The sequence below is a fragment of the Odocoileus virginianus genome, chromosome 28 (assembly GCF_023699985.2).
Source record: "Odocoileus virginianus isolate 20LAN1187 ecotype Illinois chromosome 28, Ovbor_1.2, whole genome shotgun sequence".
NCBI lineage: Eukaryota > Metazoa > Chordata > Mammalia > Artiodactyla > Cervidae > Odocoileus > Odocoileus virginianus.
The window spans coordinates 25,278,441-25,304,108 of record NC_069701.1 but is presented as its reverse complement, the minus strand read 5'-3'; the positions used below and the strand labels follow the sequence as shown (position 1 = coordinate 25,304,108).

At 45.2% G+C, this 25,668-nt stretch overlaps 1 protein-coding gene across 4 annotated transcripts; it reads right to left on the bottom strand.

The window, feature by feature from the left end:
- Window positions 1-3,279: 3,279 nt before the first annotated feature.
- On the bottom strand, window positions 3,280-25,077 carry DDX25 (DEAD-box helicase 25). 4 transcript variants are annotated; one of them, XM_070457360.1, is made up of 12 exons: window positions 24,920-25,076; window positions 24,232-24,295; window positions 23,948-23,992; window positions 23,339-23,474; window positions 21,851-21,943; window positions 21,664-21,766; window positions 20,526-20,640; window positions 19,088-19,265; window positions 8,277-8,514; window positions 6,664-6,826; window positions 4,556-4,744; window positions 3,280-3,479 (listed from the first exon to the last, which is right to left on the bottom strand). In XM_070457360.1, exons 1-12 carry the CDS (start codon window positions 24,980-24,982, stop codon window positions 3,418-3,420), a joined length of 1,449 nt encoding a protein of 482 aa, XP_070313461.1. In that variant the 5' UTR covers window positions 24,983-25,076; the 3' UTR covers window positions 3,280-3,417. The 4 variants fall into 4 exon arrangements, with proteins under 4 accessions (XP_070313461.1, XP_070313463.1, XP_070313462.1 ...); XM_070457362.1 differs by lacking the exon at window positions 24,920-25,076 and adding an exon at window positions 24,674-24,882; XM_070457361.1 differs by lacking the exon at window positions 23,948-23,992 and having other exon boundaries at window positions 24,920-25,077.
- Window positions 25,078-25,668: the final 591 nt, after the last annotated feature.

Sequence of the window (25,668 nt, the reverse complement as noted above, 5' to 3'; positions counted from 1 at the left end):
TCCGGCTGCCCCATCCCTGCTTAGAGATCCCAGAACAAAAAGGAGCATGTTGGCCTGAGGAGGGAGCGGCACCGTGGGGGAGGAGGAGTCCGCAGAGGGAAGGGAGGAGTGGGAGCCCCAAGTCATCTCTCAGGCCTTGAGTGAAACACGTAGAAAGATGCTGGGGGGAGTTCTGCAGGAGGTCCTCCCAAGGCTGAGCGCTGGTGCTCCCTGCTGCATAGCACAGGGCTGGGGTTTCCCTTGGTCTGTGGGTTACCATGTCACGAGGGTCTTCAGTATACAAGCTGACTCCCTGGAGGTGGTGAAGGGTGGGGCAGGGGGAGGAGCTAAGAGGACCCAACTCTTCTGTTGTTCCTTGGGGGAAACTACCTTGGCCTCTGCGCCAGCCTGCGGGGCTGTCTGTTCAGCAGGAAGGGCCCTGAGCTCGGAGGGTGAAGACAAGCAGGCCCATGGGGAGCCCCTTGCCCTGGACCCCACTGCAGCATCCGTGCCTGCAGTTGTGCTATCTAAATCTGGGTCCTCTAGCCGACCTGCCCACCCCCCCTGCCTTGAGTCAAAGGGAAGAAGGCTGAGCCTCTCAGGGAACCAAAAGCAGAACTGAGGTTGGACACTGGCTCCTCTCCCAGGGTCTTGTCTGGAAAGGTACCACTCATCTCCCCAGCAATCCTCCAGACTTTCCACCATTGACGACACGTGTGGAGGTGGCCAGAGCTCTCCTGGGGCCTGAGCTGTGCTGGGAGCATTAACATTTTCTCAAGGGCAAAAGCCATCACACCTTCTGGGAAGGGCTGTCAGACAACCTACCAGACCAGGACCCGTGCATTCGTCTTTCCTGTCATTCATGGTTGTCTCTGATCCATCACCTAACATCCAGGACCTGTGCCCCCGCCAGCGAGGTGTTCACTCACAGTTCCCACTGGAAATCACAGCCCTGCTGTATGTAATCGGGAATTTCAATATGCTCATGGTCTGAAGCTGGCCAAGATAAACCGAATGGGTCTGGTTTAGTATCTGGTGCCAAGTAATACACAGCTGATTAACCCAACTCCCAGACGCGCTGGAATCATCTGGCCATTCCCAGCTTCTCCATGGACTCTTTCTCTGAGGCAGGCATCTACGGAGAGAGACGATCTGGCCCAGCCAGGCACGAGGACGCGGAGACTGCTGGCAGCTCTGAGCAGGGTGCTGCTCCCGAGACAAGCCTTGGGAATGTTGACTTGCAAACCGGACAGTCAGTGTGCAGACAGCTGAGATGTACACAGAATGGGGATGGCTTTCCTCCTCCTCGGTGGCGAGACAAAGGGAAGTGTGGAGGGGCAAAGCGGGAGAAGGATGCGCACTGTGTGCAGACGCCGTGGGAACAGCTGCCAAATGGAAGGCGTTTGCCAGGATAACTGATAGAGACTCTGTTAGAGATCGGGTCCGGAAGAGGAAGTGGTAGAGTCTTGTTTAGGAGATCCCCAATGCTCAGCTGACTGTGATGCTAAGTCCAACTCAATCCTCAAATAGCGAGAGAGGTCTAGCAATCCTGTGGTCCACAGGACCACACTTCCTATGGTTATTCATCTTGTGCTACAGGACTGGGGTTCAAAACTAAGATGGCAAGTATCAGGGAAGGATGTTAGTGAATGAAGAAATGGAAAGAGAATATTTACGCAACAGAACAAGTATTCACTGATTGCGTATTAGGTGCTGGGGGCTGGGTACCGAGGGGACAAGCTGATTCGGCCCAGAGAGGAAGGCAGACACGTAAAAGAACATGCATGGACCTTCAGAGGCAGAAGCTCCACATTTTATAGATTCTATCCCTGGGACTTGTCTTTGCCTTGGCATCTCCTCCCTAACACAGTGGTCTTAAGGACCTGTGGCTTTACCTGTTCTCGGCTACGACAGGTAACTGTGTTTCTGGGCTCTACCCTACGAGAGTCTGGATTTCTGTGTACAGTATGGGGAAGAAATCTGCATTTTTCTCCCAAGTTCTCCAGGTAATTCTGGTGATGAACTGGATCTGGACCTGTTAGGTGACAGCAAGATGGTGCTAAGTACTTGACGGGAGGCATCTTGCAACCTATGTCCTCTCTGGTAAAAGGAAATGCAGTCTTCTCCTCTGGGAAGTTGGCCCCCATGGTGCCGGGGCTCCCTCCTCTGTGCCCCTTATTTAAGCAAAGACCATTATTAAAAGAAAGCTGACTTATTCAGAGTCTCAGCCGTGAGGATCTGAATTCGCACATGACGGGTACATCTTACTCATCTCTCTTCCTTGGTGTGTAGCCTACAGGACGCACAATGAATACGTTGGAGGATGAGGATGTTGGACGATTTTCATCTATGTCTGAGCCCTGCCCACGGGAATAAAACATTGGCAGGTGACACGCACGTGGAATACCAGAAGAGATAGGCCGGGAACCACCCTCCAACCTGGGATGACAGGCACACTCCCCAAGGGCGCTGGTGGCCGCCTGGTGTGACAGAACGGTAGCCTGATTCTGGCCGTGGATTGCAAAGCCTGCGCGGGCCTTCTGGGAGAGTATTGATTCCCCGCCACCACCCTGTTTACTCAAGCCCACTGTTTCATTTTTCTAGAAGTAAATGTGAGAAATGAGAAGCATCTCAACGGGACCTGTAGGGAAATGTCTAGGATTCTCACATCCACCTTGAGAGTCTGAAAAGCAAACCTAACAGCTCCCTGAAATGTCACCTCTTTAATAAGGCAGGTGGGCTCCCCCAACCCCCACTGCCTGTCTTGAAGAAATGCCTATAATAAAACCACATTTTCATAGAGTATAAAATAACTGAGGATGGATTAAATCTTCTCTCATTTGAAGACATTAAGAACAAAAATAGGAAAATATTTTGAAATTCTCTATGTCAGTTGAAACATTAAAAAAGAAGCAAAACGTTCTCTCTTTCAAACTGTTTTACTTTGTAAAGATTTTACCCTCTACTCACAGGGAACAGTGTGTGTCTGTGCCTGGGGCTGTGTGCACAGTGGATGGGGTGGGGGCGAGACCCCGGGGTGGGAGGTGCGCTTGTCAACCACTCAAATGCCAAAACAGTGACATTCTACTGCCATCTCGTGGCGCCCTGAGCTGTTCACAGGTGGTATGACCGACTCAGGTGCTTTATACGAACTAAATCCCACAACATCCAGCAGCCCTGCAAAGATGTTTATCTGTGAAGAGACTGGAGTAAGAAATTATCTCACTTTTTTTTTTTCACTTTTTTATTCAAAAGAATCAACTGCTTCACATCAATTTGGTTCAAAAAAAACCTCAGGTCTTAAAACCAAGGCTACCATGACATTTATTTTGCCATATGTAACAGCTTCATGTTGAAAAAGGCTCAACATAAAAAATTACCTTCAAAACCTACAGTCTCACATAAACCAAAATACAGCTAAATGATAAAGTTATTTCTTCAATATTCGATCTTTTCAATTTCATCCATGTCTTCAGGGTCGAGTTGCTTAATACTGCTGTCTAAAAGAGCAAAAGAGAATGGAACAGTCTTATCCCAGGGCCCAAATGAAATTTCACTCCATTCAACTACATTTCTGAAGACAGTGACACCTCATATGGAAATCCTCAAGATAGGAACATTTTCTAGATTAGGTGAGGACGGGCAGGTTTCCAAATAACCAATTCACACCAACCACAACAGCATCAAATGCACCAGACAAGAAAACATACATGTCTATATACCTTGGGGCAGAAAAAAAGGGCAGAGCTCAGTGAGGGGAGCCGGGGAAGGGGCCAGGCCGAGTTCAGGGGGTGAAGTGGGTGTGTACATGCCTGGGGGGGCGTTGCTGGACGGCAACAGGGAGCACTGATCACCACGGCAATGGCAACCTCAGTGGGTCTCTCTCCACACCCATCCCTGCTCTGTTATTCTAACAGAGGAGCGCTTAACCAACTTCCCTTGACGGGTCAGTAGGCAAACCTTTTAACATTATATTTCAAAGTCCACATCTGTGCCTATGTGCACTCCCCCAGGGACAGTACACTTTGCTTCCCACGGAGGATAAGTACCACTGTCCTAAAGGTGAAAGATAACGTTTGGAGTCCTGTGAGGGTTCCTCTTTGCCTGCTCCCCAGCCATCTTCCCAGCAGGTTATCAGAGCCTGTCTTGTTTAGATGAGGCGAAGAAGGGCTGGAGGAAAGCAGCAAGACTCAGGATTTAGGATTGCCCAAGTTGGTCACTGGGACAACAGGGAAGAGGAAAATGTAGACAAAAAAGGAAGCTGGGGACACAATATAATCTTACAGGATCTCATCACTTACGGTGGTTCTTTATGGATGTGAAATCTGCTTCAGATCCCACAACGAGCAATAAAATAGAAATCTGAGCTCATATTAACTCCACTTGGTTTTCAGGTCTTTCTCTACCCCTGTCTCAGGTTAGGAGCTCTGACACTGAGAAGTGGACACCTCCTACTGTCTGGTTCCCACCCCCATCCTGTTATATCATGAACCCCGAGCCTGAGGCCCACTGACGACACATGGTCACTGTCAATGTGGGCAGGTCCACAGCTCTGATTGTGAAGGGTGCCACTCACTGAAGTGGTCCTGGATCTTCATCAGTAGAGGCAGCTTATCCACCTCGATCATGTTGAAGGCAAGGCCTTTTTTCCCGAAGCGGCCCGTGCGCCCAATGCGGTGGAGGTAGGTCTCATAGTCCGGCTCCTCTGCTTGGTTCACAGGGAGGTCAAAGTTCACGACGATCGTGATCTGCTTCACATCAATCCCTGGGAGAGGAAGGACACCTGAAGACCCAGCTATCCAAAAACCACATTTGCTGAGGGGATTCTCATTTCACAGACAGTCTAGAATCAAGTCTGCTTTGACATACATTTGTTTGTAAGTATGTATGTCTACGATGCTAGGTTAAGAGTGTCAGTAGAAGTGAACTCTAGAGAGGTTTAACTATGTACAAAGTGTGTGTGTGTGTGTGTGTGTGTGTGTGGCGGGGGGTGCAGGCTCTCACCGAGCCAAAGAGCCCCCTCTCTCTGCTCCCGCTGTGCTAAGTCCCCTGCAGGTTCTCTTCCCCATCAGGGTCCCAGCTCCGCCCCATTCCACAGCCAATGATCTCATCAATTTTATCCATGGCCTCAACTGCTATAATAATTTCTGGACTGGTTCCCCAGTCCTCATATCCTACTCCTCTAACCCTCACCATGGTTGCCACAGCAATGTCCAGAGCACTTGTGTTTAGAACTTGGCTGCCCAAACCATACAGGATAAAGTACAAACAAATCAAGACTTCAAGGGTTCTCTCCCTCCATCCATACCTCTCACACCTAATGTTTCCAGGAAGACTTCTGGGCTCGCCTGGGACCTCCACGCCCAGCACTACCAAGCTGTCTGGCTCGTGATCCTTGTCCTCCCTGCACTGTGCTTTGACTCTGGAGCTATCTGGGCCCCCTTTCCTCTGGGTTCTCCAGATGTGCTGTATAGTATGGTAACCATTAGCTTTACAAGGCTATTTAAATTAATTCACAATAAAAATCCAGTTCCTCAGCCACACTAGCCACACTCCCAGTGCTCAAAAGCTACTATCTATGGCTTGGACAGCAGAAAATGGGAGATTTCTATCAGTGCAAGCATTTCTACTGGATAGCGCTGGTCTAGAGGGCCAGGAGGTGGTGTGTTCCCGAATGGAAGGCCCTTTTTCAGGCTATTCCTCCAAAATGCCAGGCTCAGCCCTCATGGCAGGTCCTCAGTTCTGTCGGGTGAACCAGTAATAAACTAGGAAACAGGGTTTGAGTATGTGGTATAGGCAAGGATACAATGGGGAAGTGAGGAAAGCAGGAAGACCCTTTGCTTGAAAAAAAAAAACAAAGGTTTTTTTTTCCCAGCAGTCAACAGTTTTAAAGTTAAAAACACCTCAGAGATGACCAACATCATTAGCCATTAGGGAAAACAAGTAAGAAACACAAGACACCACATACATCTCCTGGAAAAGTTGAGATGAAAAAGTGTCAGAACCACTTACTGACAGGGATGGAGAACAACTAGAACCCTCCTGTACTGCTGGTAGAAATGCAAAACGGCATGGCTACTCTGGAAAACAGTTCTGCAGTTGCCTCTAAAGCTGAATATACACTGACCTATGACTGAGAAATCTTACTCCTAGGTATTTACCCAAGAGAAAAGAAGATGTACGTCTGCATGAGCCCTATACATGAATGTTTATTACAGTTTCAGTCAAAACAGCCCTGAGCTGTAAGCAATCCAAATGTCCATCAATGGGTGAATCGGTACACCCATTCAATGGAATACTACTCAGCAATGAAAAGGAATGACCTACTGATACATGTAACAACACTGATGAATTCCAAAGTATGATGTCAAGAGAAATAAATAAGACACTGAGGCTACCAACTGAGTGATTTAACTTACATGGCATTCTGGAAGAGACAAAAATACAGAGGCAGAGATCTGGTTCAGTAGTGGTAAGGGGCCATTAGTTTCAGAGACTGATTGCAAATGAGCACAGAGAAATTTTGAGGGGAGATGGAGTTGTTCTGCATTTTGATTATAGTGATGGGTACATGACTACATATGTTTGTCAAAACTCACTGAACCACATCCTTAAAAAGAGTGAATTTTATCACAGGTAAATGATAACCTCAATAAACTTGACTTTAAATACACACATACACACCTCGAGCGCAGACGTTGGTGGTTATAAGGACTTTCTCCTTCCCGTCCCGAAACCTCTGGATGATGGAAGCTCGCTGATCCACAGTTAGCTCTCCGCTCAGCAGAGACACCTGGTGGCCATCTTGCATCATCTCCACAGTCAACCATTTGGCATTTCGACGAGTCTGCAGGAAAATCAAAGCCCAGCATCACATCCAAGTTGAAGCAGCCTCACCGTGTGTGCAGTGCTCATGTCTGCAGGGCATGGGAGCTGGGGACACCGGGGCTGCAGTGGGGTTTTGCTCCCCTTTCCTTTCAGGCCTAGAGAGACCTGTGAATGTGGCAGGGAGTTCTCCTGCCCCCGGGCCTCTAAGGGGCACACCCTCTCAACCTGTCAGAGCTCTGCTTCTCAGTCCTGAAACAGAGAATAAAATGCTCTGTCCACCTCTTGTGGTGGTCAGATGATAAAATGAGGTAACCTAACAATGATGACGGGCTCAGTGGTAAAGGATCCACCTGTCAATGCGAGAGAGCAGGAGATGTGGGTTTGATCCCTTGGTCAGGAAGACCCCTGGAGAAAGAAATGGCAATCCATTCCACTATTCTTGCCTGAGAAATTTCATGGATAAATGAGCCTGGCAGGCTACAGTCCAGGTCTGCAAAGACTCAGATGCGACTCAGTGACTGAACGACAACAGTGATGATTAAGTTGTTGTGTGTGCCAGGCACCTTGCAAAAGCCTTTACTTACATCACGCTCATCTGCTTTCATAATGATCTGATGAAGTAGGTGTCTAAGCTCATTTGAAAAAACTAAAAAATTAACCTAAAACGTAAAACCATTAAGTGATCTGCCCAGGGTTACATGGCCAGTCTGTGGCAGGGCTGCACTTTCCTTTACAGGTGTGTTTCCAAGGCCAGCCACTGCTGGGTGGGGCTCTTCCAGGATGGGGGCATGGAGGTATGTGGAACAGACTTTGCTCTCATGGAGCTGACACTGTTCATGTAGTGGTGAAAAAATACAATCAAGAACAGGAACACGAACAATGTCAGAGAGAAAAAGTAAATATGAAAAGAAAAATAAGGGGCTATCAACAGTGAGTAACTGAGTGGCTGCCTTGCTCATAGTAAGTTTGGAAATGAAGAGAACATTCTTAACCTGATAAAGGGTATCTGTGAAAATACCACAGTAAACATCGATCTGAATGGGGACATGTTAGAAGCAGTCCCTCTAAAAGAAGGATGCCTGGGGAGTTCCCTGGAGGCCCTGATCCTAATTCCAGTGGTTAGGATTCTGGGCTTTCAATGCCATGGCCCAGGTTCAATCCCTGGTCAGGGAACTGAGATCCTGCAAGTTGCATGGCATAGCCAAAAAAGAAAAAATTTTTTAAATAAACATAAAAGGAGGAGGCCCTCTGTTTCATGTCATATTGAAGTCCTCCTATTCCATTACTTCAGTGTCACCCATAAAATACAAGTAATCTCTATTCAAAGTTGCTCTGAAAATTGAATGACATCATGAATAAACAGTGTGGAACACAGGGCCCGGCTCTCTGGCTCTCAGTCACCTGACTGTCCCCTGCCCCCAACTGCTCGGAAGTCTGGGCACGAGGAAGGCAAGTCCCAGTGGAGTTACCTGGCAGAAAATGATGGCCTGGCCTATGGTGATGCCGCCGTAAATGTTGCAGAGAGCCTGGTACTTGTCTTTCCTGTTCCCACACAACACGTAGTACTGTTGGATATTGTTCAGGGTCAGCTCCTCTTTTCGTAACTTGATAACATTGGGGTCAGGAATGATCCGCTCGGCAAACTGCCACACAGAGTCTTCAAAGGTCGCTGAAAATAAGAGCATCTGGCACTCGTTGGGTAAAGCTCTGGGAGAGAGAAGGGAAAAGGGCATCACCCAACTGCCAGGCCTGTCCCACTCCAGAGGGCAGCTTCCAGCACCGGATGCCCACGGTCATCAGCTGCCCCCCACGCCCCTGCTCCTGCTCCAGGGTCACCGTGAAGGGCGTTGTGGACACAAAAACCACACCTGCTGCAGAGTGCCACGTGTCAGCTCCTCCTTCCCACCCAGGGTTTGGGGAAATGCATAAACTGCACATGGGGCTCCAGAGTGAAGGTCAGCTAAGAGATCTGAAGGGCTTGGGGGTTTTCAAGCCTGTCTTCTCCTTAGGAGAGATGGCTTATGGAGCCTAGGGTGTCAGTCCAGGGGCCGTTTATGGCAATCATCTCACATGAGCTCCATGCAGATGAAGGCCACAGAGGCTCATCACCCAACGGCAGATGTTCTATCTGCTGAGCGGGAAAGAACAGTCACGTGAAGTCTATGTGGAATGGGAAGACCTGGATATAAATAAAAGGGGTGCAGGAGGGGAAGAGGCTGCTGCATGGAAAATGCAAACTAAACCCACACTGAACACAGGACAATTGATACCCCAGTTCAAAAATAGTGAAGACAAACCCACAGAGTCAGCAGTTAGGACAGAGCTAAGTCTGAGGAGGAGAGAGGGCTGGTGACAGGAGAGGGCCTGCAGGGCACTTTCTGGAGCACAACTGAGAAAGATCTCAGTCTTGATTGGATCCACTGTCCCATGAGCATAGCCTCTCTGTGATAATTCACCCAGTGTACACGTACGATTTGGGTATTTCTCTCTACATATGTTAAACATCAATTAAAAAGTTAGTTTTCAGAAACACAGAAGAGAGACCAGAGAGAAAGCACTGCCTTTGAGAAGACAACAGAGCACTGAAGAGGAAAAGTCCTTGGTGCTAAAAGGAGACGGGAGTTCGCACAGCTCAGCCCCAGACATTATTTCAAGCCTGGGACCTGAGTCCCAGGAGCTTCTCACACAGCTGGACTGATTTCGGGTTGACTGTGGGAAACTGACTACATGTGTTACGTTCTCAGCGTCCCACATCACACTCTTGTGATTATACAGGGATGAAGATATGAACTCACAAGACGTGAACAATCCAAGAAGACAAATGGGTGGAAGAGACATTTCAATATAATTTTGCAAGATGGAAAAGCATGACAACGGAGAAGGTGGGTGAAGCTAAGATACGTGTGCTACAGAGCGAAATGCTGATGGAAAGGCAGTGGATGTCTCAGAACCTGGGAGGTCCAAGACCTGTGAGACCAGAGAATTCAGAGGAAGGACTGGCAGGGGGTGGGGGACTGAGAAGAGACTGGAGGAGAATCTGCATTGGCCCTCTGTTCTACTACAATCTTTCATCTGAAAAAAGACGGCCCCAGGACTGGTACCCCAAGGCCCAGGCCATTTCCTTCCAAGTAAATTTATACAAATTATCTAAGGGAAAGAAACATGGGCTGTTCTGTAGAACACACTAGATTTTGAAGACTTAGTATGCAAAAAAAGCAAACTATTTCATTAATAACTTTTATACTGATAAAATGCTGGTTACTTGTTAAGACACTCATTTTGATATGTCAAATTAAATGATTTTTTTCATAACATGAATTTCACCTGTTTCTTTTTTTTAATGAGGCTATTAGAAAATTTTAAATTACACATGTGGCTTGCATTGTATTTCTTTTGGACAGTGCTGTGGTTTAATTTATTTTAAACAAAAGGAAGGAAAAACTAACCAAACTGGAGTCTTAAAAACATCTTGACTTCTATGAAGTTTTTATACAACACAGAAAATATAAAACAAAAGGTTGCTAGACGTTGTATTCAAACACAAACCAGCCTCTGTTCAACCCCCAGCAGGAGCAGCAGACAGAGCAAATATAAATTCTGGCAGATTCCATTCAACCTGTGAACTCCTTACCAAAGAACACGAACAGCTCTTACCAGCTAAATGTCTGCAGCCTTTGTATACAACACTACTAAAAAGGCATACATCAAAACATAAAAAAAAAAAAAAAAATTAAAAAAAAAGGCATACAATTTGCTTCCCTGTGATACTGAGCTGTTCACTACCAAAGTTCTGGGGCTCTTTGTTAGGTCAAACTTGCAGAAGCCTTATAAGATTTATCTTTTTTTTTTTTAATAAGATTTCTTTCTGTGAAGAAACGGAAGCAGCATGCTCCCTTGGGCATGTGTCTACAGGATGCCAGCCATTGTAGCTGGCCAGTGAAAGGATTTAAAATGTTAGTCTATTTTCAAAGCTTGAGACAAAAACAATGTCCATCTCTAATCTAGAAATAAATTAAGGATGAGAAAGAGATTATAGTAAAACACAATTAACACACTGTATCTCCAAAACGGTCTGATGACCAATGCTGCTGCTGCTGCTAAGTCACTTCAGTTGTGTACAACTCTGTGCGACCCCATAGATCGCAGTCCACCAGGCTCCTCCGTCCTTGGGATTCTCCGGGGAAGAACACTGGAGTGGGTTGCCATTTCCTTCTCCAATGCAGAAAGTGAAGTCGCAATGAAGATGTCATATACTGACTGCACCCAAGTTGTCTGGTGTTCTGTAAAGGCTGCAACAAAAACTCACAGCAAATATTTAAAATGGGGAACTAACAAGACCTAGTGTATAGCACATGGAACTCTGCTCAATGTTATGCAGCAGCCTGGATGGGAGGGAGGTTTGGAGGAAAATGAATACCTGTATATTAAAAAGCAAAGACATTACTTTGCCAACAAAGGTCTGTCTAGTCAAAGCTATGGTTTTTCCAGGAGTCAAGTATGGATGTGAGAGTTGGACCATAAAGAAAGCTGAGCACTCAAGAATTGCTGCTTTTGAACTGTGGTGTTGAAGAAGATTTTTGAGGGTGGAGAGGGAGGTGGGAGGGGGGACTGGGATGGGGAATACATGTAAATCCATGGCTGATTCATTTCAATGTATGACAAAAACTACTGTAATGATGTAAAGTAATTAGCCTATTAAAAAAAAAAAAAAAGAGAGAGTCCCTTGGACTGCAAGGAGATCCAACCAGTTCATACTTTGGCCACCTGATGAGAAGAACTGACTCCTTGGAAAAGACTCTGATGCTGCGAAAGACTGAAGGCAGAAGGGGATGACAGAGGATGAGATGGTTGGATGGCATCACCGACTCTATAGACATGAGTCTGAGTAAGCTCTGGAAGTTGGTGATAGGCACGAAGCCTGGCATGCTGCAGTCCATGGGGTCACAAAGAGTCGGACACGATTGAGCGACTGAACTGAACTGAGTCCCTTGGCTGTTCACCTGAAACTATCACAATATTGTTCACTGGCTATACTGCAAAACAAAATAAATAGTTCAAAAGGAAAAAAAACTTGCAGCAATAAATAACTTATTTTTCCTTTTATAGAAATAAAATGCTTCTGAAGTCCAGCCAAGTTGAGGACTTTCTCGTTTCTTTACTAAATTTGTAAGGAATCCATCTTTGAATTTCACAAGTTTAAGTCACTTCTGTGGTTTATAATCTTTTTCCCTGAGCAGGAGAGCTTTCACTTATGATGAGATCTAACAGACTTTGGGGTGTTTGAAAATGATGGACATTTTAGGCATGGATGACCCAGACAATGGATTTATGGATGCAAAGGATCTGAATGACAAACAGTTGGTCTACCAAAACGAGTGTGCGGATGCAGTGGAAGAACATTCCGAGGGAGCTGGAAATTCTTATAGGTCTAAAAATCACTGCTGCTAGCTCCTAAGTATTCTATGCTTGGACACTTTTGTTCAGAGGATATCTCACTGGACTGATACCAAAAATCACTGTGGGCTTCTCATAATATATATATATATATATATGTGTATATATATATATATATACACATATATATGTGTGTGTGTGTGTGTGTGTGTGTGTGTGTGTATAGAACAGATAACTAATAAGGACCCACTGTATAGCACAGTAGATGGAGAGGGAGATGATAATTTGACTTCCTTCATATGGTTTTAGGAGAATCAAATGAGAAAAGCTAGCATAGTGTCTATGCAATCATAGCTCACTGTATATAAATATTGTATAGTATTCTTTAGTCTATAAAATTCCATATTATTCTTATTAGAAAAATAGCTCTTGGCCTTCCCTTTTATTCTCTTGGCTCAGTCCATCCTGTATGTCATTGCCATATGAGTCTAAAACGTTAACCAGGTTATTCTGCTTAAGCACCTGCAGTGGTCTCTGTCAGAGTACAGTCAGCCTTCCTGGGACTCTGCACCATTGAGCCTATTTCCCAAGTACCCTCTACTCAAGCTTCTAGTTGGTCTTCTTTCTTCACTCTCCTCAAAGCTACTTGGTTTGTTTAACTTTGGATTTCCTTACTCTGCATCATCTTGAGCCATCATGCCTTTTCAGCCTGATCTTCCAGGTCCTAGGATTTCCTTACCTTATCTAAATTATCCTCTTCTCTCAAATCCTATAACTCTTGAATGTTCATCTCCAATTTATCCCTTCCACTAAGCCAGCCCTGATTACTTTCAGCCTTTGGAATCTGACCTGTTTTGAAATTCATAAAGCACTTGCTTTTATTTCTTATTTAACATCTAAAATACCTAGACTGAGACTGTTAATATTTTCTTTGGTTTAATCTTATTTTTTCATCCCAAGGTGCTCATTCCATTCTAGTCTTACTTTTTGATACTTCATAATAGGAGCCCTTCACCAGTCTACTCACTGAGTATTCACATATCAGCAGTGAAGGATGCTGATGATATGGATGATATCATCATCCATATGTATGTAAGACAAGGATGTACATTTCTCCGAGTGCTTATACAGGGCCTTCTTTGCTCACCTCTCTTTCTCTCCTTTTTTTTTAGCAGTCACCAAGGCAGTGGTTGCAAAGGAAACAGCGAAGAGTCAGGAATCAGGAGACCAGAGTTCTGTTCCCAGTAAGCTGCTATCATAATTGGGACAAGTCAGTTTCTCTGTGTTTGTTTTCTCAGTTATTAAATGGAATTACATTAGATATGTTAATTGCTTTCAGTTCTCAAATCCTTTCATTTTAAATCTATTTAAAGGGCCAACTCAAGTATGTTATTCCCAATCATTCTTATTTACATCCTAAGTCCTGATACTCATACCATGCTTTTTATTCTAATTACTTTTCCAAGTATGTATTTCTTATCCTCCCAAGAAGATTCAGCTCTTTAAGGGCAGTATATGCATACATGTCTCATATTTGGTATTATTTACCGCAACTATCAAAGCTATGTGTATAATGAAATTAAGTATGGTCGAATTAAATTATTATGGGGATGGGAAGACTTCCACCAGCAAAGGAGACTCCATAATTTAGAGGCTCCGCATTGCTACATTTATCATCCCATCTTACAGTGTCCTATTCTTTTCTAATTGTAGATACACAGTATGAGGTTCTGTGTTTGGTTTTCAGCAATTTCAGCCCTTAGCTCCAGGAGAAGCTAAAGGTCTGCATGGCACACGCAGAAGCTTCCAGTCATTTATGTGGTCCTTGAGCTGGAAATTTCAAATCCCCGAAGTCATCCTCTTACCACATTGTCTGACACGGGGAGTAACTAGGTAATCTTAATTGTTAGATCTCCACATAAAAGTTTTAAAGTATAAAGACACAGTCATCTGATTCTTGTTTCTTGAAAGTGGCTGATTAGGAGTATTGGGTGGAGATACACTGCTTATCTCTATTTCCAGATCTTGGCATGGACTGTCACTGCTATCTATACTACTAGAAATAGTCATTAGTATCTTTAAATCTAATCAAATTAGAGAGCCAATTCAGACGCCCCAGAACTGATTCAGAAAACTCATCTTTAAAATTCTCTTCCTCTAAAACCATTCTCGGGCTTCCCTGGTAGCTCAGCTGGTAAAGAATCTGCCTGCTGTGTGGGAGACCTGGGTTCGATTCCTGGGTTGGAAATATCCCCTCGAGAAGGGCATGACAACCCTCTCTAGTATTCTTGCCTCGAGAATCTCCACGGACAGAGGAACCTAGCAGACGCAGTCCATGGGATCACAAAGAGTGGGACACGACTGAGCGACTAAGCAGAACCATTCTCAGAACCAAAATTTGTATTAGAAATACAGATTCAGTAGGATTGATGATTGATTGATTGAGTGGTTGACTGAAATGGTTAACATGATTATGGACACCCAGAGGTCCCACAGTCAACTGTCTGCAAGCTGGAGGACCAGGAAAGTCTGGTAAATTCAGTCTGAGTCCAAAGGCCTGAGAACCAGGATTCTGGGTGCCTGCCCTGGCTCAAGCAGAGAGCACATCTGCCCTTCTTCCACATTTCTGTTCTGTTCAGTGGATTAGATGATGCCCACCCTCATTGGTGAAAGTGATCTTCTTTACCCAGTCTACTGACTCAAATGCTAAGCTTTTCTGAAAACATCCTCGCAAATGAACCCCGAAGTAACATTTTATCAGCTAGCTGGACACTGCCTAGCCTAGTCAGACACAGAAACACATCACATCTTCCACATGCACCCCTCCCCCTGCTTTAATGTGACTTCTCAGCCTTTTCTCCTGAGCTATGCAGTCACATATTTACGGCCCTTTTGCCATCTTTACACGAACGGCTCACTTACCTCTCAGATGTAATATGTGTGAGTTGAATCATCTCCCTTTTTCATGCCACACGTCGAGGATCCCTCAGTGAGTAGAGATACTTCTACCCAGTGGCATATAGCAAGTACTTGGGAGTCTTTGATATTCAGTCCTCTCTCCCTCCTAGCAGGTCAGTACCTTTTCACTCAAAGTGTATCTCAGATGCTTCCATTTTTCTGTCTTTACTACTGAAACTCTAATACTAAACACTACACGCCATGCACCTCCTAATCAGTGTTCTCACTTCTTCTCTAAACTGTTCTTCCCATAGCAACTAAAGGAAGTCAGTCTCCCTGGTTTCTCATCTCATTAATCTGCAGCCCTCTTCTTCCTTGATTTCCTTGAATAAACATACCCTTTTAACTTGCCTTTGGATCTCTGCACATCCTTCCCATCCACTATTCCACACTGAACAAACATTCGTCCTTCTTTCTCTCAATGGCACCATCTCCAGAGCTCTTCCCTCACCACCTAGTCATTTCGTGTTTCACACCCAGGACCCTCTCTGGATTGTTAATAACACAGGGTTTTGGTTTAGTCACGAAGTCATGTCCGACTCTTGCGACCCCATGGACTGTATCCTGCCAGGCTCCTCGGTCCATGGGATTCTCCAGGCAAGAATACTGGAGTCGCTTGCCAGTTCCTTCTCCCGGGGATCTTCCCGACCCAGGGATCGAACCCGGGTCTCCTGCGCTGCAGGCAGACTCTTTACCGACTGAGCTACGAGAGACATATCAACCTTCATTCTCAAAACTCTGTAATGACATACACTGAAAAAGCTCTAAAGGAGAGTGGCCCTGTGTATAACTGATTCACTATGCTCTAGAGCAGAAAGCAACACAGCGTTGTGAAGGGACTGTGCGTGTGCACTACACTCCAAAGGTTTTAAAAAAGAATCAGTGTGGGCTTACTGACGGCAGAGCTGCAAATCAAAGTGAATTTTACATCTGACTATACTCTGTGTTACTGCCACATACAAACGGAGAAGGTTGCAAGGAGTCCCAAGGACACTGGAAAAGAGAAACATCCTACAGCACTGTCAGACACAAAGCGAAGTGTCATTACTATGTCTGTCATTAAATACAGGTAGTAGGTGTAATCAGTTCTAATGGATTTACAGCCTCTTTACAAAAAGTTCTGTAATTCTGTATTTTAAGAATATACAGTAGGAACTTCCCTGGCGGTCCAGTGGGTAGGACTCTGTGGTCTCACTGCCAAGGGCCAGGATTGATTCCCGGTGAGGGAACTAAACTCCCACAAGCTGTGTGGTACAGTCAAAAAGAAAAAAATATATACAACAGCACAGCCTTCAAAACTGAAGCATCCAATCATGTTTTAAAAGATTAAATTGCTGTATCAGAGATCGAACATTAGTGTATTTTTCTCATGCATATTTAACTAATTCTCCTATGAATTACTACCAATTGCCACAGTTTAGTTTGACAGTTTGTTTTGTTTAAACAGAAAAGTAGATAATGATATATAATTTCAAATAAACATATATTTTACAAATTTTTATGTAAAGTAATGACACATGTGCATGATTAGTTCTTCTGCATTATATTATTATATATACATGATATATGTGTGTGTGTGTATTTCCCTGCTGTGGACTGGGTTGGCTTCCTAAAAAGTTGGTCACTGTAGGGAAAGAAGTAACGTAAGATCTGATCTGAACACAAATTCTGGAAATGAAAAGCACGTGCCATGTGTGTAGTACAATGAAGAAAAAAAATATGAACCAAGCCGAGAAGTCTCATGATACTGTGGATAAAAAGATTCCAAAATCTTCTGGAGAAGAAAGAACGTCACAGAGAAAAATCTGGCGATAAGGATGACATTAAACTTTCCGGTAGCAACATCAGAAACAGAGTATTAACTATAGTAAAAAAAAAACAAAAAACAAACAAACAAAACAAACACCATTTTTCTGTTTTTAACACTGTTTCTGAATTTATAGGGAGAAAGCTTTCTAGGATAAGATTCCACATCCAGGAAAAGTCAACTCAGAGATCAAATTTACAGGCACAATGAAAACATTTTCAGACATGCAGGGGCTAGAAAATGGACTTCCTCCACCTCCTTTTGCAGGAAGTCACTGGACTGTATGTCCAAGCGCATTCAGTAAACCAACAAACAGGACCCATAGCACAGGAGACTCACAGCTCCAAACGAGGACAGGGGGGACTGTGACATGACTGTGGCTGCAGGCGTGCAGCCAGTCCAGGCCAGAACCAGAGACAGCGTGTGTGGGAAAGCGTCCGGGAAAAAAGAAACCAATGGAGTTGTAAGATGAAACTGACTATCTAGAGATATCACTGACATATGACACCTCTGATGAAACAGGTAGGGAAAAAATTGAAGGTTCCTACATAACGGTAGTAGCCAAAAGAGGAAAACAGGCAACTTTAGGGGGAAAAGTTACACACAAAAAAACATAATTAGAGACCTCCTTGTGGTCCAGTGGTTAAGAATCTGCCTTGCAACGTGAGGGACAACGGATCGATCCCTGGTCAGGGAACTAAGATCCCACAACCCATAAGCCACAACTACTGAGCCTGCAAGCCCTGGGGCAGATGTAGTGCAACTAGAGAAAGTCCATGAAATTCAATAAAGACCCAGTGCAGCCAAAATAAAACAACAACCCACATATATAATAATTCAATGATCCACATTATAATAATTCAAAGCTCCACAGTTAACAATACTCGTGTTGTGATAATTATTAATACTAACCATTAACATAACCAAACTCTTATGACACAACCACCAAAAGGCCATGGAGGGGACAGGAAAGTGAGCGTGGGGGTGGTAGAGAAGGACTAAATTCCCACTTTCTCTGATGGGAAGTCAGCTGTTGTTTAGCTGCTCAGTCACGTCCAACTCTTTGCAACTCCATGAACTGTAGCCACCAGGCTTCTCTGTCCATAGCATTTCCCAGGCAAGAATACTGGAGTGGGTTGCCATTTCCTTCTCCAGGGGATTTTCCCAACCCAGGGTTCGATCCGAGTCTCTTACACTGGCAGATTCTTACCACTGAGCCACCTCAGAAGAGACAATATACAATGAGAAGCAGCAATGCGAGCTTGTTATTTAAAGATATGACAGTTAATGCCAAAACGGACAGTGTTCTCTAGGGTTTGGGGGCATGGGATTACTGGTTTTCATTATTAGTCTTTCAATATCCTATTTGAATTTAATACAGTCCCTTGTAGCTCAGTTGGGAAAGAATCTGCCTGCTATGCAGGAGACCCGGGTTCGATTCCTGGGTCGGGAAGATCCCCTGGAGAAGGAAACGGCAGCCCACTCTAGTATTCCTGCCTGGGAAACCTCACGGACAGAGAAGCCTGACAGGCTGCAGTCCAGAGGATCGCGAGAGTCGGACACGACTTAGTGACCACACCACCATCACCATAAATACTTTAAAACTAAGTGCCACAGAGAGGCCCGCTCCCAGAAATTCTGATGCCGTAAGGTTCAGGTTAGGCCTGATAACCTGACATTTTAAGCCCCATGGTGATCCTGGGAGAGAGGCCTAGCAAAATGACAAGATTTACTTGACAACTTACAGGCAAGGTCAGGACTAGACCATTAGGCTGATGACCCCAGGTTACTGCATCTTTACAATAGCACTATGGGGTTTTAATAAATTCTCTTTAGAATTTTGCTCAAATATAAGGATTATTGGCAAAATCTGGTGCAGACCCACTATATGGATTCCATCTGTGAGCCTAGAGCACAAGAGTAAACCAAGATTACAAGATGAAGTGGGAAATTACAGGAGGTCGAAAGCTCACTGAGCTCTTGAAAATCATGAAAACCCAATCTGCTTTAAAGGAGAAGGAAGTGGGGAATAAGCAGTAAAGGCAATGAAGAGCAGTGGACAAATGAAACCCCTTATCTGGACAGACGACCCAGGAAGAAAAGGATGGATGTGAAGGTTACCTTTGAATACGAATGCTTTGGTCTGCGAATCCCTGCGTGTCGATCATCACATCGGCTTCATCCAGCACAAACACACGAATCTTAGTCAAATCAATTAATTTTCGCTTGAAACACCAATCCAGGACAGTCCCAGGAGTGCCAATTACAATCTGTTTGGTGACGTCCGTGTCTCTGGGAACTAGGGAGAAAAGGGTTGGAAGGCCTTCTAAGCTGGAAACCACTCTAACCGTCTGGAATTCTGAGTCAGGCAACACATTTCCTATTGGTTCCCCAAGGGCAAACCCTGAAGGTCATTGTGGTTTCTGATTTTACAGAGTTTTAGGGGAAGTCCCTGAGTTTCTTGGTTTACAGTAATGGTAACAGTCCTGAGTAACTGATTCTGCCTCACAGTCATTTAAAAAGCCGGCCAGAAACATCTCCATGGTCCTACAGGAAAGTGGCACCGCAGTGAAAGGCCTACAGACCCTCCCCAAACGGAAAACCACCACACTGTCCATCAAGAGGTCCCATGAAAAAAATGATGGAATATTATTCAGCTGGTCCAATGGAGGATGTGGGGCTATACACACTGACACAAAAAGATGTTTAAGATGCGTAAGATTTTGAACCGTATGAAAACAAAAGCTCCCATTTTTTGTCAACACTCAAAAACAAAAAAGCTGACAGATTTGATAACAAAATCATAGTTGACTTCGCAAATAGGTTTTTGAAAGTTGAGAAAGAACAACTGATACTTTTACTTTTGACTTTTCTGTGTTTTAAAGACTTTTTAAAAACTATATGCATGTAGCACTTTCATGAAGAAGTAAAACAATAATAGCTGTTCTGTACTAAACAAGTGACCTCAGAGAAGAGAACAGGAAAAGCACTGAGATGTTGTTCTGGCTGTGGGAGTGACCAGCTAACATGTACTGGATCTTTATTACCTGCTGGAGGTGTACACAGTGCTTCATCTCTATCATTTCATTAAATTCCAGTTAATAACTCTGATACAGGTGCCAATTACGTCCTCATTTTAGAGGTGGGAAAGCAGAGAAGGTATTAATATACCATGATTGTTGGTGGAGTCAGGATCTAAAATATGAGCCAGGGTAACTTCCCTGGCAGCCCAGTCATTAAGACTTCACTGCAGGCAGTGCAGGTGTGATCCCTGTCACAGAACTAAGATCCCACATGTCATGGGGCTCAGCCAAAAGAAAAAATGAAATTTAAAATTTGGCTGCTTCTGTTGCTGCTAAGTCGCTTCAGTCGTGTCCATCTCTGTGCAACCCCATAGACGGCAAGCCTACCAGACTCCTCCGTCCATGGGATTTTCCAGGCAAGAGTACTGGAGTGGGTGGCCACTGCCTTCTCCTAAAAGGTGGCTAAAAATAAATAAAATAGTTGACTTAAATATATACAGGTATATATCAGCCAGGACTGGCTCGCTGGTACATACTTCGATTCCCTCGAATGGCATACATCACTTGAACATCCACACAGAATTTCCCCATCCGTTCGACCACACGGCCAGTTTGCAGAGCCAGTTCATAAGTAGGAGCCAAGCAGAGGCACTGGCAGAAAGATAAGGGGGGAGGAGAAAGATTCATAAGGGCCATTATGCAATTCTGAAATACAATGACAATTTGTGGCGGGATAGTGATATTACGTATGAAACAGATAACTAATGAGAACCCACTACATAGCTCAGGGAGCTCGGCGCGCTGTGGTCGCCTACACGGGAAGGAATCCAGATGAGAGGGGCTGGATGTACACGTGTGGCTGGTTCCCTTTGCTCTAGAGCAGAAACGAACGTGACTCTGTAAAGCAGCCACATTCGTGTCTGCTCGTCATGTCGGGGTGCTCCGTCAGGTAGGATTCTTTCTGGCCTCATGGACTGGAGCCCACCAGGCTCCTCTGCCCATGGGACTTCCAAGGCAAAAATCCCGGAGTGGATTGCCATTTCCTTCTCCAGGGGATCTTCTCGACCCAGGGACTGAGCCTGCGTCTCCTGTTCCAGCCCCTGCTCAGCCACTCTCCGACAACTGTGCCCTCACAGGCCACCTCTCCCTCTCCAAGGCTGTTTCCTTCTGCGTTAAGTAGGAGGGACTGGGTCATCTACAGCCTTATAGCCATCACTACTGAATGCTCACTGTATGTTGAGCATAGTGCTAAAAATGTGCATTATTTCACTCAATCTGCATGACAATCCTATGAGGCAGATACCCATTCATCCAATGTTTAAAGAGTGGTTTCTACAGGGCAAGCACCGCGCTTGGTGTCAGGGTTCAAGGGCAAAGTGGACAACTGTGATCCACACCTTTATAGATGTTACTTTTATTAACAAGAAAATGTACTCCAAAAGATTCACTAACTCTCCTAAGGTTTTCAGCTGGTAAGTAGAGAGGCTGGTATTGGAACCAGTCAAACTATGAAGACTGTGCTCTCAGTCACTACACTGTACCGCTGCCTATAATCCTATGATTTTAAGAAAGAACATCTATTCTAAATACCATCACACCATGGGAGCACTACTGCCCATTACTAAAACACCACTGGCACTGCAAGCATTCCTATCTCTCTCAGCCTTTCCTTACCTGTGGAAACAATTTCAAGGCATTAACTCTGCTGAGCATTGCCAAGACAAAAGCAGCTGTCTTTCCTGTTCCAGACTGGCTCTGGGCTATGAGGTTCTGGGGTCTGTAGGAAAGAGGAGACGCTGGGCATCAACCAAGTTGAGGCCAAAAATAACCAAGTTGTAACACTATTTCCCTGGAAACTCACGGATGTGCCAGCATCATCGGGAGAGCCATCTCTTGAATTTTGGATGGTCTATTAAATCCCATCGCATAGATCCCTTTTAGTAACTCTTCCTTGCTGTCAAAAAAAGACATCAAATACTTGAAGGCTATGATGCATCGGGAGCCTCAGAAAGACAAACATGAAAAGTGCATTTCTAAATTAGGCCACTTTGCAACTGGGTATGAAATGTATTAATAATATATCTAAATCTCAACTCTCAAACATATAGAATCATGCCTGTACATTTGGAGCACTAAAGCAATAAGTTATGTTATTAGCTTAGACCAAGCACCTTAAGGTGAACTCTCTCTTGAATCAAGAGGAAAAAAACGGGAAAACTCAGCGGAGAGAACTACAATTTTCCAGGAGAGTTTTGGTTTCCACACAAGAAGAAAACTAAGTGATATTTATCATTTCTTTTTAATCAATGACAAACTTCTGTTTTAACTGCAATTTTCAGAGAAGACAAAATTTCATTCAGGTGACTCTTATATTAGTTCTATCTAGGAGAAGAAGATACAATATTAGCTCATTCTTCTAAGCTGGTATTTTAAATGCCTCTTTCCTGGGGGTGGGGGAGGGCAGGTCTCATGACCAGTATTCAGAAGAGAATAAAGTGAAGTAGGCTGGAATACTTCCACTACAGTGACATGCACAGTTTGGATCTGTTTAATTGGTAATTGAACTGGTAGATTACTAGCAGCCAACTTTTCATCATAGGTAAGCGTCTCCCCATTTAGAAACAGGGCATTAGGATTTTGGATTTCTCCACATCAGTAATTCTCCCTGTTAAAATACATTTCCTTAATGCCACTTGGTAAATCCCTAGGAAATACAAACCAATTTGAGAAAGTTATTTACATACCATTTGAGACAAAAAGTTAAGGGGTAAAAGTTTGTAACTTATCTCAAGGGCTATTTGGGCCACCAAATTTCCTGCTATCTGTATTCTGGTATCATTATTGCTGTTCAGTGTCTAAGCCAAGTCCAACTCTTTTGCGGCCCCACGGACTGGACTGCAGCCCATCAGGCTCCTCTGTCCATGGGATTTCCCAGGCAAGAATACTGGAGAGGATTGCCATGTCCTTCTCCAGGGGATCTTCCCAGCCCAGGGATTAAACCTGTGTCTCCTGCATTGAGAGGCGGATTCTTTACCACTGAGCCACCAGGCAAGCCCTGTATTCTGCCATGGAGAGTAGCAATGTGGCTGTGTCTGGCTTAGCTATCCCCCAGAGCACAGCAAGGTTAAAAATTTTACCATCAGAAAGATTCTCAAGTCATTGTATAACTCAGATAGCCCTCGTGTTCCTCTTTGAGCTGTACTTTATTTCTATGCAAAACGTCCTCATCTCAGTTGAATGCTGATTATTAGAACATGAAGGAGAATCTGACAGGTTTATTATTAGCAGATTAGTTTATTCTGTGCTACACTTTCTGGCATTTTCCCACACTTAAGGCACAAATACTCACAGCCGCAGTTCTTCAAATGTTTTCACTGAGTAGAGTGGAGAGCTGGGATCCTTTTGTAAGACTTCAACCCGGTGACTCGATTCTACTAAGGACTGCCGGATTAACTTGTTTAAGAGTGAATTAGCTGCCAAATCCACTAGAAAAGCAAGGATAAAGAAGGGGATGTTGCAGGGGAAAAGTCAAGCCTCCCGAATGACATCTAACAAGTTGCTTCCTTCCATTCAGTAACTGTATATCAAGCAACTGCTCCTGCTGTCATTTTTCCTGTAAAAGAAGGTTCTAGAAAGAATGACACAGCACTGAGAATTCTGTTTCTGAGACTCTGCCCTAAACCAGACTCTATCTTCAAGCAAGCCTACATCTACTGCCACCACACCTACTTTGTCCTTGTCAGCTGAAAAATCTTAACCCATTCCTACATATTCTGCTTCAATTTTCCTCTAAAGAGGTAATCCCCACTCCAAAGTTAGTGTTTTTTCTGACATTCACTATTCATAAAGAAAACAGAAGCAAAGATAGTTCTTTTCCACTTAAGATATTATTCATTCACATTGTGAAGTACATGAACCAGAATGCCAGTAAATACCCACAAATGGATTTATTTCCTACCTACATCATCTTCATCATCTTCTTCGATCCTATCAACAGAACCATCTAAAAGGATGTGAGAAAAAAAACCGTAAAGATAAATGCCAAGCAGAAACGTCTAGCGTATCATCCCAGTTTCTCTTGCTGACTCTACAGTGGGCACAAAGGGTCAAGCAGTAGAGAAGAGGGTAAAAAGACTGGGAAGGCAGTGGAGGGCCCTGAGTTTTAAGGGAGCCAACGTTGGGATAAGAGGAAAAGAACACTTTTTCAAGGAACTGAGCCCAGTCTCCTTTAACAGCACTCACCTATGTTTGGGATGGTAGCACTCTTGATACCCAGAAGGTTCTGGGAGTGGATGAGGTTTGAAAACTATTGAAAGATACAAATTTCAATCAATATTAGTTAGGAAACCATCAAGCAGCCCAGTGCTGCCCCCTAACAGACTGGAAGGAAGAAAGGGAAGATTCCCCCTCTCAATACTGTTTCTCTTGCAATGTTATGTATAAATGGATTCCTTTGAGGAACTGGTCTCCTGTATGAATTACCCTAAGATTGGAAGGAGACTTTCCGCTGCCCCTGCATGTGAAATTCCTCTTTCTAAGCCTCTGGTCTAAATGGGACGGTCCTTGGGGGTCACAGGACAAGCAAAGGAAAGTAGACAGGAAAGCGTGTAGGCAGCTAAGCTGAAGATGAAGGCTAGCGGAGGCTCAGTGGTCAAACTGGGAGAAAAGAAAATTCGGGGCCTACTTGGGGCCACCAGCTCCGTTCCCTCCCGGCGCAGGAGTCTTCATTCTGCCCTTTCCAACCCAAGGTCTTGTTCCACTCGGAGTCTCCCTTCCGGTGGCCCTCTTCAAGTCCTTGCCACAGCTCCTCTCTACCACCTGACACCCCAAACGCTACCGGGGCTCCCCCTTCCCCTCCCCAGCACACTGCCCTCCGAGAGTGCTGTTCTAGCTCCCACCCGCTGGCCCTCCCCGGCTCAGTGGCGGTTACGTGGCCGTTCAGCCGCTCGCTCTCCGCGGCCCCCGCGTCGCCTCCCCAGAGTAACGACGCCATCGCTGGGACGGCTGCTTCCGGCCCCAGCACGTGCGACAGTCACAGGCGCGAGGCAGCACGCGGCCCCACGCAGCGGCCAATGGGCTTTCCTGCGGCCGGGCGGGGCGTGGGGGCGGGGCGAGAACCACCTCCCGCCGCGCGCAGGCGCCCTAGCTCCGGGGAGGTGGGAGGAGTCAGGGCTGGGGGGCGTGGTCCGGGGAGGAGGGGGCGGGCGGTAGCTGTCCTCCACCCGGCCTCGGGTGCGCGCCAGGCGTTAGAAATCCGGCACTGGCGCTTCTGTGGTGAATATTAGAATGTTAGGCGGACCTCTGCTGAGGCAGCAGCGGCGTGGGAGACTCTAAGCGGCAGGAATCTCCTCACTGATTCGAGAGTCCTACCTCTTCTCCCCCATCACCCTCTCCCCATACTATTCTCCAGGTGGTGGGGCAGGACCCCTGCACCCCGCTTGAAACTCGCATGTCCGCCTTCCCCCGAAATTTCTGCTGCTACGTTGCAAGATGTCAGAAAGGCTAGTGGTGAAATGGCATAGGAAAGTGGAGTCAGACGGAGTGAGGTTCACTGGACAACTGGGAAAGATGCACAAAGAGGAAGTAAAGTTATTCAAATTCTAACTACTGTCCCTGTTACTCCACACCTGTCATGTTTCCAAATACCGGCTTATTTTCATCTTAGTTCTGATACGTGCC